This window comes from Dermacentor andersoni, chromosome 2, assembly GCF_023375885.2.
Source record: "Dermacentor andersoni chromosome 2, qqDerAnde1_hic_scaffold, whole genome shotgun sequence".
In the NCBI taxonomy this organism is placed as follows: domain Eukaryota; kingdom Metazoa; phylum Arthropoda; class Arachnida; order Ixodida; family Ixodidae; genus Dermacentor; species Dermacentor andersoni.
In genome coordinates, this window is record NC_092815.1 from 30,207,441 (window position 1) to 30,224,232 (window position 16,792).

The following is a 16,792-nucleotide window of genomic DNA, read 5'->3' on the forward strand; positions in this document are numbered from 1 at the left end:
TTACTGTTCCGACAGGTGCGATAAACATGCTAAGTCTGCGTCCATCGTACGACGAAAACATACCCCGCAAGAAGTTCAGCGCAGTTTACGTAAACACCACACTTCTGCATAACCCTAGTTGAAAGCAGAGACGTCGTCTTTTGATAACATCAAACATTTCCAGCGCTTTGTATGCGGCTCACAACATATCCTTTGTTTCATCTGATTGCGAATCCACCGCTGTTTGCCAGGAGATTATTTCGAAACATCGCCGACACACTTACATTTAAAGGAACGCTTTAACGACAGCGCAAACAAGCCAGCTCGTTCCTATACAACAATAACTCGACACTTCCGCTAATAATTGACGTTTACAATAATACGTAATTTAGCGGATCCTTTTGCCACTCCCGCAGTCGAAAACAGCGAGGGGGGGGGGGGGGGGGGGGGAGGGCGCATATTCCCAGCGCGCGTACATAATTTTGTGCTCTGCTTGCTTGCGTCTTCAATCAGCACACATCATTCCCGTTTGCGGTTCGGGTTACGGGCGCACAACAAGCTGGACTTGGCGTCGACTCCGCGAGCGGGAGGTGAGGAGGGGGGAGGGGGGAGGGGCATTTTCGCCGCGAACACAATGGCCCCCCGCAGAGGCACGCGCTCTCTTGTTCGACAAGCGGCTTGCGCTAATGAGGCGGCACTCGTAACCTGAAGCTCGCTGTTGAGGGCGAGGTCGCGAACGAGGAAGGACCTCCGTTCTTTGCCGGGACGTAAGCCGAGCTTTGAAAAGCACACTCTTCGGAGCACAGAGGAGCAGGAAACAGAGAGACAGCTTTCCTCGCTGTCGTGCTTACACGCTCTCCCCTTTTCAGCCGACAGAGAGGTCGGCTTCGAGTTGCACGGCCACTCGCTTTTTCAATGGAGAAAAAAAAAATGAATCGTACACCAATTTTTGTGAGGAGTAGAAAAAAATAACACGTCTCTCTCTCTTCAATCACAGAGACTGCTTTCGTGATTTTCCTCTGACTGCAAAGCGAACAGGATAAAAAAACTGCAGTATAATTGCGATCGCTAAAAAGTCAGAAAGAATAGCTGAATCTCGCGTACTTTCTATAATGTGTGTTCGTTGCAAAACCAAAACCTGCGCGTAGAAGCGTTTCTACGGGACAATATCGCTAATCGAGATATCGCGCTGCAACTTAACGTAAATGGAAAGAGGAAACAAAAGAAGACAACACTCAAGTAACGCAAAAGCAGCATGGCACAAAGGGCGCGTCTTATATGACGATTCAGCGAGTCGGTGTGTGCCTGGAAGTTCAGGTTATATTTCAGAACACGTTGCGAAAACATAATACTAAATACAGGAAGACAGAGAGGGGGTATAAGGAAGGCAAAGATGTTAACCAGTTCAGAGTCTGGTTGGCTACCCTATGCTGGGGGAAGGGACAAGGGGAAGAGAGAGAAGGGAAAGAGAGAGAGAAAGTATAGAGACGTGCACAGACAGTCATTGAGTCAAAGCCGCTTCACCACAATAAGGTCATTAAAAAGTCAAGTGAAGCAAATATTTATTCTAATTTCCACTAAGTATGGAGTATTTGCCAGCAGAGCATTAGCGACAGAATTGTTGATTCTATGTGCTCATTATCCTTATCGTTTCAAGAAATAATTAACTGCCCACAGCGACGCAGAGTACACCACCTTCCCCCTAAGGACAAGGACAAGCGCGATACCGGCATTTCGTATTTCTAGAGTATCTGCTTGTGTCGAATTCAACACCATTCTCAAGAGCTCTCGTAATGTGCGAGTAGGAAAGCTCTTCGAGACAGAGAGGTAAAGAGAGAGAGAGAAATAATGTATTTAAAGGCAATGATGCTAACTAGGGGTTGTTTTGGCCGGCTTCATTGCACGGTGAAAAGGTGGTGCGGGGATATCGAGGTGCAGTTCTTCGTAAGAAAGCCAGCTATTTCGTTGAAGCACCTGGCAGCTCATCTCATGCTCTTAAATTGTTGCATGAGTCCCGCTGTTGTTGGCCGGGAATCTCAAACGGGAACGAGACACGCCAGATGGCACCCGGAGTGTATTACATGTATATTATAGTATTTGCCGCAGTTGCTTGCAAGCGACGAAAGCGAGAGAACGTGGTTTATTACTTCTGTAGCTCCGTGTAGTCAGGTGGATCACACTTGGTATCCTTTCATGGTCCATTACAGTGCGACGTCTTTCAGGCCCCCGCAAAAACTAGGGAAGCGCAAAGATTTATGAAACCTCGTATTTGAAAAACGGCCAAAGAGATATTAAAGCGTTAAACGTTGAAATAGGTCGGAAGAGGCTAGCGGATTGTCCAAGAAGAACGGAAGAATAGATGTCGTAGAGCACAACGCATGTTAGATGCAATTTCCTTTGTCACCCGTTGGTTCCCCGATACGGTTGGGAAGGCTTAAGTTCTAAGATATGTAGTTCACGGGTAACAGAGATTGACACAGCAGAGCACCTTGCAATACAGTGGGCAACTGCAGGTGAAAATGACGAGCTCCAAATGCAGGGCATCAGTCTTGATGAATATGGCACACCGTGACCCACGATATGATTTGATATGATATTATATATACCGAGTAGACATATTCTTTCCTCAAACGGCTTCGGCGGTTTCCGACAAATACCAATAGGCGGCGCGGAAGCTACGCCTTAGCAAATAGTAGCATTGCCTTTGCTAGACGAACAACATACATCGAATGAGGCCACACTATTGCCCCACGGGCAGTGAAGCTTGTTTATTTGTCCGTCTGTTTTGTTTTCGCATGCCTGTCCTTGACGATGACGATGCCATGTTATAGCACGTCCTTTCAATGCATCCCTAAATGCACGAATATGCATATCGCCCGTTCGCTGGGCTCTTACAGCAGAGTGCCACTCGAACACTCGGGAGACCCACTCTTCCTTTGATCGCGTAAGTACATCGCTCCATTCGAAAGCTGCACTCAAGAATTAAGAGCCAGTTTCTCCCAGCGAATTGTAAACATTTGTTATAAGCACAAAAGTTCTTTCTATTGTGCGGCGATCGGTACGGGTGGTAAAAGTAAGCGTGCGTCTGGTCGCATTTTTCCCCACAACGTCATGAATAAGAGCAGAGGCGTCCTGTACAATGGAAATCAGAGAATCCGAGTTTACATTTTTGTGCTTCGCAGACGGCAAGCGCCTTGCTGCTGGCGCCTTTATACCAAAATAAGAATATTGAAACGATGAATTTGAGAAGAAAGACAGTTCAACCGAGTCTTGACCTCACTAGCCTGTCAGGTACTTGTTAAACCATCAGTATAACCTTGAATTCAAGAAACACATCGTGCTAAAAATTGGCTTAATTGACTTATTTAGACTTCATTATAGTGAACTTCAGACCTTTGTTTTTCGTGATCTTATCATACTCTAAGCTTTTCTAGTACCTTAATATTTTCTCTTATAATATGATAATGTTGGTCTCTCTGTGAGCACTACGCGCCCACATAAAGGTGCTGCGAGTGTTATCGAACAAGCTACATTGCAATAGAGGGCTGCCCTGTAATAAATGTAAATGTTTCTCTTGTTTCGTCACACTCCAAGCACGCCACTATAAGCATGATGAGGACGACGTATGAGGCGGCACACACACTCAAAACACACAGGCGCAAAAAAACACGGACATGAACACTTAAAGCTACCTGCAGTTTGGTGCAGGCTAGTGCTTCAAAAGAATGTTAAAAACGCCCTCGCTTCGAGCGAGGCACTGGCCAAGACGTCCCTACGACCGAGAGAGAGCACAACTCAAAGCGCGAAATGAATTACAAGAGCAGCCATTAAGCCTATTGCGATCCCGCGGGGAGGCAGGTCCTGTAGACGTGGATACTGTACTAACTAGCCTTGCAACCCGCATACAAACCAACGAGCACCACTGCTGGCACCTAATGGCCGTTGAAAAAGGTGGCACGCCTGATAGACCCCAGCTGCCCCAATTAGAGCTGCAACTGCGCGGAGCACATCTGGATGTCATCACAGTGCCCATCGGCGCCACGCCTGGCCCCGACAATAACGCTACCTCGGAACGAAAGGATGCTAGCTCGCGCTCGGTTACCCGCAAAAGCGTATCGTCAACTAGCCCGCTGCCGTGTGATACGTGTGGCGTATTTCCCTCATGCAATATTTAGAGAAACTACCCGCTACTGGAACGTTACACGAGCGAACGATCGCCTCCGACCCTGTCGTTAGTCGTGGAACAAATGAATGGTTTAGTTCATGGAAAGGCAGAGATGTCCATACCCGAATTAATATACTCGGCAATATGTAGCAGTAGTCGCTTAAGATGTGGTTTGGACCATGCACACAAACAGACCTCAATTCTATGCTTTTAATTCCTCATCTCTACCCAATCGAGAAAAGCACTTGCCCTCGACTGTAGATGGAAATGCGCTTCAACAATGCTCCTCGTTGATTCCTACAACAAGGAGCAGCGCGAGAAACGCACCTTCATTCTTTTGAGTCCAAGCAGAGGCTCAGACCGCACGGCTACAAAATTCTTGCTCGGCAAGTGCCTTGGTGTGCCGTTGAAGTGTCGAGATGCATTCAGTTGAAAAGCATCCTGAATCTCAACGTGTTTAATTCAGCGCACAACGTGAGTCCGATCGCGTAGATCTATCCTCTCGTCATCGCTTGAAACGATGGCCAGTAAACGGAGCTTCTGCGTGTGACAGTGGGATGCTGCCGCCTAGCCTGCTCGTTGCCTGTGGCCGCACGTGGGATTGCATGCGCCTTGTACCAAAGCACGTTCCACTGCGCATGCCTGGGCATGACGACAGCACGTCGAAATGCTTGACGCGTCCACGAGGTGGACAAAGCCTGATGGCCCATGCTCTTTTACCACATTATAATTGCAATCTCTGTGCGCTTCTTATTGTTGCTTCCATTTGGCTTTGCCGTAAGGTGTCTCGAGCTGTCCTTCTCTAGCTTCTGTTTATTAGCATTTCTAGCGGGCATACAAGAGCACTTACAATTGCGACGATGCAATTGTAACTATGTTATCATGTAGAAAACACGTCAATCGCCGGCAAAAGGTTTCTTTCCCTATTTTACCCGTCAGCAAAACGAAGTCAAGAAAAATTATATTGCTCAAACTTATTATTTAAGAAACGGTGTTAAACGTAACGTAACTTCACGTAACGTACCGTCATAACGTAACCCTACGTTCAAAGTATGTGCGGTCTTCTCGCGTCGTTAATTTACACTGCGGATGCTCTCATGAAATCAGTACGACAATCAGGGCTCGTGGACATTTCTTTAATCAATATGCAGAAGCACTGCATCAAGTCCGCACTGCAGCTACAAGCGGAAGGCAAATCATTCGCTCTTCAGAAAGAAGCCAGCTCGAGGCGCTGCTCGGCTCGTACTGCTGTTGTAGATTCACGGGTGGCACATGCCTCGCCGGTGCTCTGAAAAGGGCGCTGTCACCCTCTGTTCGTTCGACGTGTGTGCGTACGCGCGTTGGTGCGTGTCTTCTCTCTTTCTGCTCCGTCCTCCTCGTTCCACTCCAACACCGCCCCCCTTCCCTCCTAAACCCCCGTTCCTCCCGGCGCTTCCCGTCCGTCCACGCCCCGGGCACGGAACTTCGTGCCCCGCAGGAGATCTGTTCGACATGCTCCTTCCGATGCTGACCATCTACCAAGAGTACGTCCGCAACCACCACTACAGCCTCCAGGTTTTGGCCGAGTGCAAGCAGCGCGACAAGTTCGCCGCCATACTGCAGCGACTCGAGGAGAAGACCGTCCTCCAGGGCAGGACCCTGGAGACATTCCTCACTTACCCCATGCATCAGGTATTTCAAACGACTACGTTTGCGCCATTAATGCCACTCGGGCTACGGTTGTGCACATCTGAGGCCACAATTTCGGCTGGTTGTCTCTGCTTGGTGGATAGAGCAATCACATCTGACACAGATCTCGCCTTGCGCAATTTCTGCGCATAAGAGAAGCCTGATGGAGCACGCAACCGCGAGATGACGAGGAATAAAGGACTCACAACTTGGCAATTGCATTTCTTCTTTTTTAATTCATTTTCTCCTTTGTTGCTTTTTTTTCTTGTTTAATACAGTTCTGAGGAAGCAGCCCAAAAGCAGAAACTGCACGGTTGTAGGTCGTCAGGGTGTTGCTCCACTTTTGTAAAATCTTAGCCCACGAGTCTCGAAGTTTTTGCTCACGCTGCCGAACTTGTCAACGGGCCGTGTCAGTCGGCTGCACCGGGTTCGGCTTTATGACTTTTTGCGCCTTAAAGCACCAGATAATGAGAGCGACTATGAAGGTTACACTGCGCCTCACTCTTCTGAGCATCGCAGCTTCACGTGCGCTGTAGGCGCGCTTCACTAAAAAAAAAACATGGCAACGCATCGTACGACTCTCGAAGTGGCGTCTAAACGTCTGACAATAAGTGAACGCGCACGCACCGCCTTCGATACCGACCACGATGTCTCAACGAACTAAGGGAAGCAACGAGGAATACCGACCCATCTTGAGGCAGTTTATGGTTGAACTTGTTGAAAAAGAGAAAGTGTCCGATAGGAGGATTTCAAGAGAGATATCGAAATAGCACCTATGATGTCATATGCTGTCAAGCTGTTTCTTGAATTAGCGCTAGAAAAAAAATGCGCTGTCAGAAATGAGACAATTACGCTGGTTGATTAAGTGCACAGTAAATATTGTAGGCTCCGAGACTGTGCTGGACGTGACGAGGTGGCTCGACACCTACGTTCTTTAACTGTCAAACACGAATTCGAAACTTCAGTTCCAGGCCGCAGAATCAAAACGCCCGCCATCAGGCCATCGAGATCGTTGCTTCGCTTCCACAAGAAATAATGTATTTTGAAAACTGTTCCTATGCCCTGCTGCTGTCATATATCCAGTTTCAGTTGGTCCCAGCAGCGTGGAGATAACCGTTTGTACGCGACGCAGCTTATAATAGAGGTGTCTTCAAACACTTTCGTGCTGTTTCATGTTAGTCCTGAAGTTCATTTCTTGTTAGAAATTTGTGTCGTGGCAACAAATAGTTTCCTTCATATCCCCGTTATCATTCACGCAAAATTAATCATTTGAACTACCACAAGCATTTAGGCCATGACCATTGCTACTGTAAAAATAATATAGAAATTTTAACAGTACGTGCGCGCTGAAATTTTTTAATTTACAATCTATACTGAAAACGTCGTTATAAAGAGAAGTAGTTCGTAGTTATACGTTCAGAACTAAGCGAACGCTGCTCAGTGCAAAAAAAAAACTTTTCTCTTTTCTGTCGTCGATCGCCCGGACGTACTGAGCCTCAGTGCTTAACCGATGCAATGCATTTTTGATGGCGGACCGCCAATATATTTCAGACTGACCATCAGCTACATCAAGTAAAATTTATCCGTCATTTCCGCGACAGCGGAATTACTTGAAGGCCGGATGGTCACCGTATGTTACTTGTCCGGCCGAATGTCAGGCTGTCCGCGACTATCGCAAAGGTTACCTTGACACGCCGAAAAACATCACGTAACGAGCGTTACGTCAGTCAGCCCTGGTCTCTTTTGTGCTGGGGCATACGTCCTACGTCTGAATGCGTGCTCCGAGCGCGCAATGTTTTCGTCATTGGCGTGCACTCGTAACAGCGGCAGGCCCAGCGAGATGACCGAAACCGACGCGCAGGTGCCTCGGTACATCATTACGCTGCACGAGCTGCTGGCCCACACACCACACAACCACGTTGAGCGCAGGAGCCTGGAGACGGCACGGACCAAGCTCGAGGAACTGTCACGCGTACGTACATCCCTCACTCCACGGGTTCCATTAATGATGTACACCCCATCTGTCCGGCATAGCCGCCAAATGAGGCGGCCCAGAATAGTTGCGCCCCGATTGGGGACGGACTGTTTAACTTGATACTTCTCGGAGGCGATTACGTTCGCCTGAGTGGATGGAGCCGCGCTGGGATTGGACCACTGTTCGCGCACTGTTCGGTGAATAATAACGCCATCTATAGTGAAAGGTATAGTCGATCAGTGTGGAGATTTGGGCTTGTTAAACTTTACCTTGAAGGCTTTTCCGTGTAGCGCAGCTATTGCATGGACGCACATAAAAATAGGGAGAAGACACACACACCGCTGTCTGTGTCTTGCTCTTTTCTGCGTCCTTGTAACAGTCGCGTGACACCTAAAAGCCTAATTGAAACGTTTCGTACGTAGCCCGATAATTACGTTTATCTTCCGTAAGTTTACTGCAATATTCTTGTAGAATACACGAAGATTTCATAACCATTCGGTATCATTTCACCGATTGTTTTACCTGAGCCCTATAGTAATGAAGTAGGAAAGAATGCGCGGGATGTCGTGCGTATAATTGTGTTCATCGAATCGACACTACATTGCGCAAATATGTACGACATAAGGTAGAATGATGCGTACAAAGTGCCTTTTTCTTTCTTTTTTACAATCCTGTTATTGCGCCGCAGACCTTCAGCGCGTTTCTGTATCTAGGCTGCTTTTCGTGATCTTCTTTCAGCAAATGCACGACGAAGTGAGCGAAACAGAGAACATCCGTAAGAACTTGGCCATAGAAAGGATGATCATAGGAGGCTGTGACATCCTCTTGGACGTCAACCAAGTGTTCGTCAGGCAAGGTGAGCAGTTGAAAAACGTTTTTTTTTTTTTTAATTAAGTTAATGACGCTTGCCCCTGTGTGTTGAACCACAGATAACACTAGTAAAGAACGATGGTGACTAAGGTCACTGAATGTTCTTTAATATCAAACATAGATATTGACAATGTCGGCTCAGGGCTCGATTTTGTCGCATTCACGCCAAAGATCAGAATGCCAAACTTTGTCATTCACAATGAATGAATCAATCAATCAATCAGTGAGTGAGTGAGTGAGTGAGTGAGTGAGTGAGTGAGTGAGTGAGTGAGTGAGTGAGTGAGTGAGTGAGTGAGTGAGTGAGTGAGTGAGTGAGTGAGTGAGTGAGTGAGCGAGCGAGCGAGCGAATGAGACTAATTCGTGCGATGACTGCTGTTGCATGTGTCGACCTTGCCAGCCCTTCAAAAGCACTGGCCTGTCTCACTGGCTGTTTACTGATGCATACATTGAACATACAGGCTCTATACGAAAACTCTCCGGAGGCCTGCGCCGCGTGGAACGCGTTTCACTCTGTACGCATGAAACGCAGCCCTTGCCACGAACTCTGCAAAATGCTTTTTTTTTTTTCGATCGATACGCGAGCGAACAATCTCTAGCCGTTGCTGCTGCGAAATCGCCTGGGCGCGCATAATGCGCGCCGCAGGCGGCCAGCACTCTCATGCCGGGTCTACTATACAGAAACACGCGGTGCGGGGGAAAGTGCGGTGCCACTCCGACGTCGTCCTCTGGGGCATGTCCTGGAGCAAGGATAATTAATCCGACCGGGCACTCATTAAGCCCCCCTCGCGGGCAGCAAGCGCGCTGGCATCTTCCTTACCCTTCACTTCCACGCGTCTCTTCATCGTGGGTCCATGAGCCCCCCTCGCTTGCACTCCTCGGCACCAGCCATCCTAATTGTTCGAACCGCAGAGAAAGCAGACGGCGCGTCGTCCCGGCGAGTATTCTTGAATGGACATCTTTTGCCAAAAAGGCTCCGCGATTCTCGGCCTCACCCTTTTGTCCCCTGGTTCGGCTCACGACCGGACATAATTAAACGCCGTGTCAAGATACTGGCCCCCTCTGCACCATTCGCACGCTGCACAGATGAGAAGGAGGTGGAGGGAGGTAAGCTTTCTTCGGCCCCGAGCGCAGAAATCTCGCTGCCCTCGAGCGAGTTGGCAGCGGAGGGTGCGCGATGAGATCGAGAGGCCTCGCCGACGCTGCCAGTCATCGCCGGCTGACGGAGCGCCGTCCTCTTCGATTACGGAGGTCGCACTCCGAACCGTCCCCCTTTCACCGCTGCATTGCCGCGGTCTTCACAGGAGGAGCGCTGGCTGCGATTCATCGGGAAACTCGGATAAAGAAGTGCGGGGTGAGTGGGAATGGGACGGTGTAAAGCCCAGACCACACGTATGCTTGCGGATGCGCACAAGCTCGCGTCCGCGCGCCGACGCATGCGCAAACGGTGCGACAAGGCTCGCACGCGTCGCAACGCGGCGCGATCACGGTGAACAGCTCCTCCCTGTTATCGCGCGCTCGGACTACCTTGCATTGGTGCGCCTGGCTACGCAGCTATGGAGTGGTACAATCGGCTCTCAGTGAAGCAGATTTATATATCATTTAGGAAAGTGTTTCTTTCTTTCCTTTTTGTGCTGATCTAACAGCTCCAAAAATATAACAATTACGTTTATAGATATTCAAGCATTTTGAAACACCGGGCTCTATTCTGGACATTCCGCCATTATCTTCGAGGCGTGACATAGGCGCGGCGCGTACAAAGTGGCGCTGGTGGCCCCGTGTTGCTTTCGTAACGTGACGAAAACTTGACATTTTGCCTAAGAAACTGAAATGAAGGCACTGAACCCAACGTTCTTGATAAAGCAAAGCAATTTTCCTTCTCAGTAAAACTAAAGCGGCTAGCTCAAAGCGCATGATTATTCCACGGAAAACGCTTCTCGCTTCCGTCGTCTGCTGAGTACAAGCCGTCGTCTGCTTCATTAGTTAGGATGCGTGTCCCCGGGAGGAAACGGAATGAGCCATCGTATATTGGCGCCAACGCGAGTGTTTTCTACCTTGAGACAACATACGCGACCTACCAGTGGTGATGAGCGCACGTTCTAGGCCATGTTATTGCTATCTCGCGAAACGCAAGTGACTCAGCCCGACTCTGCTGGCTGAGAAATGGCCAAATATCACCGATAGCGTTGCGCGTGCCAGATGTATGCGCTTGCGCGACGCAAGCGCCGGCGCCGCCATCTCTTGTTCACTTCGCTGGTTGCTCGCACCGCGTGAGGAAACTTCAAGGCGCTGCCTTGCGTACATTCCTTCTTTATAAATATAAATTAAAAAGACGCCGTTGTCATACCTTCTGATTGTGCAAAAAGGCGTTAATCTTGATTACAATTCATACGCAACATTTAAAAGTGGACAAAGTTGCAGAATGTTTGGTATGTTCAACCAATATTATTTCATATAAACGCGTTCTTTTAAAAAATGATGGCTCACAACACAAATGAACACCAGAGGGCGGTGCGAGTACTACGAGCAGGCGCTATGAACAAAAGATTTTGATGGCGCCAAACGACGGGTAAAATGTGGCGATACGCATTCCTCTCGGCCGCCATTGCATATGGCTGCTCATTAGCATAATTCGCCCGCCTGGTCGCACCACAAATTATGGCGGAAAATCTCCGTAATGGCGGCCCAGCGCAACGTCACGCAACGTCAAATTGACCTTTACGAAACGGCCCTTCCTGTGACGCTCCCCACGGGATATTCCTTCAGCCAATCAGCAAGCTCACATGGCGGCTATCATGGACCACTACCACATATTCGCGAAATTGCAAATGCATTACACTGGCTTCTGTACGCTACCACTCACTTACTTTTTGAAGCGCTAACGTTGCAATATAGCTGCCAAGGAGCAAAAAAATGTATTAGTCGATAAAATTTGCGCCTTCACGTCACGTTTCGTCACCCTGATGAAAACGCAAAATTGCATTTTGCGTTTATGCAGTATGCAGTATGCGCTGACACCATAGAACATGGTGTCAGCGCATGTCACACGATGGCAGTCAAGCGATGGCCTAGGAAGCAGCTTTATGTTACCGTAACTGAAGTCTTGAAAATCAATTACCCTGCGACAGATGTCTGCATCTAAGTGCACCGTGAAGCGAGTGCACGTGTACGTTCGTGAGCAATGTGCAAGGGAGCTCCGAATCTGTAATGAAACAACGGTTATTTGTAACGTGTGCGTACGTACCTGACGTGCTAATATATGCCAAGTAGTTTCCCATCTTATAATACGCCTTGTTAGACATCCTTAAGCTCATAATATACGTGTGTTGCGCTGCTATGGTTTGTTGAACGCAAAATTTGCTTTGCGATTTCTCTTTAGCATTGCCCACAGGGCTACGGGCCGTCAAAACTGGTCATTGTGCGGTTTCTTTGTAAACTTCCTCGTCGCGCCCCTTCCACTTTCTTGCGCCTTTACCTTTCCTGCATTCTCTTTCCTTCAGCGTGGAGCAGCAATACAGATATATGTCCCTCAGACCGACCTCTCTACCTTTTTCACAATAAAGCCTCTTTCATGAGTCTCTGTGCTACTGTGCAGTGCAGTCGTCATCGTTACACTCTTAGTCAATACTGGCTTAAATACCGGATATTGACTAGACAACAAGCTTCAGCCCAACCAGCTATGCGTCATGCCTTCTCCGGTGTGGTCACCGTCAAGATAAACATGATCTACTCCCGTGTACCGACTAGCGGTGAATAGGCTGAACGCGTCGGCTACGATTGAGTTCCGGAGGGTACAGTCCCAGACCCTCGACGATGGCACAAACTTCTAAGAATTGTGGTGACTCACCTCACTGTAGCGGGCGGCACTGAGTACTGAGGACGCGCCAGACTATAAGTGGCGCATACGCATGCGTTATGTCCTGATGGGACGATCGGCTGAGTGCTTGTCTAAGAATAGATAGCGCCCAGATTCAATGCCAGCGTATGCGACCTGGTTTGTCTACGTTATTGTTTCCACCCGCCGTGGTTGCTCAGTGGCTATGGTGTTGGGCTGCTGAGCACGAGGTCGCGGGATCGAATCGCGGCCATGGCGGACGCATTTCGATGGAGGCGAAATGCGAAAACACCCGTGTACTTAGATTTAGGTGCACGTTAAAGATCCCCAGGTGGTCGAAATTTCCGGAGTCCTCCACTACGGCGTGCCTCATACACAGAAAGTGGTTTTGGCACGTAAAACCCCATAATTTAATTTTTTTTTTTTTTTTGTTCTTGTTTCCATCTTAATCTATTCATAGCCACGCTCACCATTATTTTGACATTCGTGATAAGACTTACAAATAAGCGCTTCTAACGTGCCGACTGTAAAAGCGATAGCACGAAAGAAAAACAACTGAATAGGGCTTCTCGCCACAAAGCATATTACTGCGGAGAAGAAAGGTCTTACGTAATAGGCTTTTTGGTGGACAAATTTCGAGCAGGTACACACAAAACAGCCTCCAGGCTGGCATGTGGTACGTCCTGGGCGCATAAATTTATTCTCGTTAGCATGTTCCTGAGTTGCTCGGCCTTCACCATTTTTCTCAAAATGTGTTCTCTTCTTTATATAATTCAGCTGTAAATAACAAAAGCGAAATCACACTTCGTGCCGTAACGACTTCCTGTAATTGTTCTGATGTAAGAAAACTAAACTGCACATAAAAGGAACGTGCCTTTATTAAGATGGTTCATACAGGAGCGTGTAAACATTCGTCAACTTCGCGCAGCATTCTCCAAATAGAGAGACGCAAATCGCGTCGAGTGGTAGCATCTCATGAGTATTTGAAACGCTCTGCAAAATCTGAGTCGAGGATATTAACAGAAACGCAACTCCAGAACACTAAATTCATCGTAACTTAGTAAACGAGCTACTGAGATTTCTGTAATGTCAGTTTTCATTGCTGACATTACTTCTCATACATTACACAACAAAAAAAAATTGTGCTAGGGAATGAGCGGATGTTCCCATGACCTGTTTGTGCTTTCTGCTTACATTGCAGAACGCGCGCGCATTCTGCGATGCAAGTTCTAACATGGCTAGATATGCGCTTTCAACACCTCTGACACACGAATTCAGAAAAAGAGAGCGCAAGACATTTGCGCAGCGAAATAACGTTCTGAGCGCAGAATAAACACAGGCTTGTATTGCCTAACAAAATCCTTCTGTTCAGTGCTGTAGGAAAGGCCATGTGGGTACTTCACTTTTATGGACCACCTTTTCTCTGCGATGCCGCAATAAAGAACCGAAGCGAGGTGATTTATATCGGGCTTGCTCGGCACGAGTACATGCGGCGCGAGCGAAACGCAAGTCATCATAACTTGAAAAGTGCGACGCTCCCCGGCGTTCTCTTCGCCACGCCTTCGAAAGTAGAACCGCCGCTTTAAGGACAATCCCAGAGTCCAAACAAGAAATGAAGAAGAAATCTGGAGCGTCGTTATTCCTAGAGCTCCCTCAAATCCTCCGAGTTCGACTGTTCTACCTCTCTCTCTCGCTCTCTCCCGCGTACGCGCGCATAGACGCGCACACCCGCATTGGTTCGTTCATCTGCTATCTTCATTTTGCCATTGTTTCTCCCTTTTTCCACAGCGCTCGTGCGTTGGCCATCAGTCTGGAGTCGTACGCGGCTCCGCTCCAGTTTTATCCCTCGCGAGAAATCCGATCAGAGAAGCGCCTGCACTCTCGGAGCACTCAGGTTATCCTTCCCCACCGCCCACGACGCTTTCATTTGTTCCTTCTTTTCTGGCGCAAGGCCCTTTTGCTGCGTTCGCCGGCTATACTAAAGTCCTGGACAAATTCCAAACAACTCTGTCCCCGCCGTCTACAGCAGAACATGGAAAATATAATCCCTCCTTTTTTTTTCTTTCCAAACACAAGATTTGCTATCGACCCTATCCAACAGATCGCCATGGGTATATAAGAAGCGCGCCGTAGAGAAAACAAGATGGCCTAGGTGGCAGCACTATCGCCTGCCACCCGCACGCAGAAGACACCAGTAATGCTTCCCGCACGACTATGCCCGGCCACTGTTTCTGGAATAATCCGCGATATTTTTTTTTTTCGCTTCGTACACACATTTGCGTGTACATGTTCATTCTACTACCAGGTTTGAACTGGTAGGCCGTAGTCTTTAGCATTACTTTGCGCCTCTATACCTCTCTCTCTGTCCCCCTTCTTTCTCTTCCCCTTCTCCCTTCCCCCGGAGAAGGGTAGCCAACCGGACTTTTGACTGGTTAACACCCCTGTCTGCCTCATATATATATATATATATATATATATATATATATATATATATATATATATATATATATATATATATATATATATATATATATATATATATATATATATTTCTCTTGGGACTGAGATTACGGCGTTTGCAACGGTTATGCTGAACGATTCTTTTTCAGAAGTTCGCTTTCTGTAAACCAGAACTAGCTATCATGTAATGCCAAGGTCCGGTACATTGAATTACTTTCACTGCACAGTACAAAATATCTGAGCCATAGAATAAATTTTTGTAAAGAATAGCTTAGTTAGCGAGAGAAACTTTCTGAAGCATTGAAACTCGAGCGTTAGACATGATTTAAGATGCTATTATGCAGCAATTACTTTCAGTTATTAGCAATCAGACCATACCATTGAGAGATCGGTCTCGTTCCTTCCATTTTTTCTGACGCTCTTGTGCTGATGCGAGAAGCCCTCTATAAGAAAATAATTTTGGTATTTGCAAGTGTAATTGTGAGCTCAGGGGCAATATAGGTTTAATATGAAACGACTGTTGGAATTGCAACACTAATTAATAAAGAATCAACAACTTTTTTTTTTGCAGCGTAAGATCGCTCAAGTAACATACACGCGTGCACGTGATTACGCTAGCTATATAAGTAAACTGGTAAAAAAAAATAAAACCAGAATATGATCCCGCGAACAAGTGTAAAAGCTCTCTAAAGAGTACCCGTAGGCAGCATTGTGCAGAGAAGTAGCGCCATCTCTCGCTGGTCTCTGGCACAGGCAACGTGATCCACGTGGTGGGGTCGGACAAGGCCAAGTCCCAGCGATCGCGCATCCCAAACCTTAAAGGAGAGAAAGAAGTAGTGCGCCAGTGCTACCTCTTCACTAACCACATGCTCCTCTGCAACCGAACCTCGGCCGGCAAGCTACATCTGGTCGAGGTAGGCACGTCTGCACATCGCGCATGCTGTTAAAGTGGGCGTCACTAAAGGCACAGCGAGTGAACAAAAATGTGGTGCATTCGACCCTTACTAAATCGTTTCCACATTCATCACGATAAATACATATGTTTTCCATACTGCTTCTGGAGGAGCAACATAAGCTACGTACATATTTCTGTGAATATATCGCGGAAAATATACGGAATGGTTCGACTGCAAAGGAAGCCCGGTGCGCGTTAATTTGACTGGATTGTTCACCCCAGTAAACACACCTTCACTTTAGACGCGCAGGCGCATTGTTACGGGCGAATGCACAACGTCTGGCCTCGCCACAACTCAACCGCTTCCCGATATCCCACACTGCGCAGACATTATTAGCTTCATTTCCAGGTAGTTCCATTAAAGGAAGCAAATTATTTGCACCTATCTTGAAACAGGCTCACAATGGTTATTATCAGCTCGCTGACAAAATTAGCACACCCTTGTCTTTTTCTATCGAAACCGATTTGGGTGTTCCTCTGAACGAGCGAGTACTGGTAACCACTCCTTCTCGTCTTCATTTTCTCATTCGCGGCGTCTATTGCAGAGCGTGGGCAAAATTCCCCTGGCAGATGCCACCCTCATCGAAGACCCCAACGATCAGTTCCAGTTCATCGTGGACGATGGTGGTGAGTGAAGATGCTGTTTCTGATTGAAGTGAACAAGAGTATGGCTTTACGCTGCTGACCACGAGGTCACGGTTTCGGTTTCTGGCCGCGGCGACAGTAGTTTCATGAGAGCGATATGCATAAATAATCGTGTGCTTAGCTGTAGGTGCACTTAAAGGAAACCCAGGCGGTCAAAGTTATTCCGGAGACCTCTCCGACGGCCTCTCTCGTAGACCCAGAGTTACAATTCCATGAATCAATTCGACTGCAGTCCAGGATGTC

The 16,792-nt window shown here is 47.7% G+C and overlaps 1 protein-coding gene across 2 annotated transcripts in view; it reads left to right on the plus strand.

Moving 5' to 3' along the window:
• LOC126542489 (ras-specific guanine nucleotide-releasing factor 2-like) overlaps window positions 1-16,792 on the plus strand; it is a 402,122-nt gene that overhangs the window by 336,611 nt on the left and 48,719 nt on the right. For both annotated transcript variants that reach the window (XM_072286375.1, XM_072286374.1), the window contains 5 exons: window positions 5,622-5,815; window positions 7,674-7,784; window positions 8,526-8,643; window positions 15,703-15,863; window positions 16,450-16,531. In XM_072286375.1, the coding sequence (XP_072142476.1) occupies window positions 5,622-5,815; window positions 7,674-7,784; window positions 8,526-8,643; window positions 15,703-15,863; window positions 16,450-16,531 (666 nt within the window). The remainder of the gene's footprint in view (window positions 1-5,621; window positions 5,816-7,673; window positions 7,785-8,525; window positions 8,644-15,702; window positions 15,864-16,449; window positions 16,532-16,792) is intronic.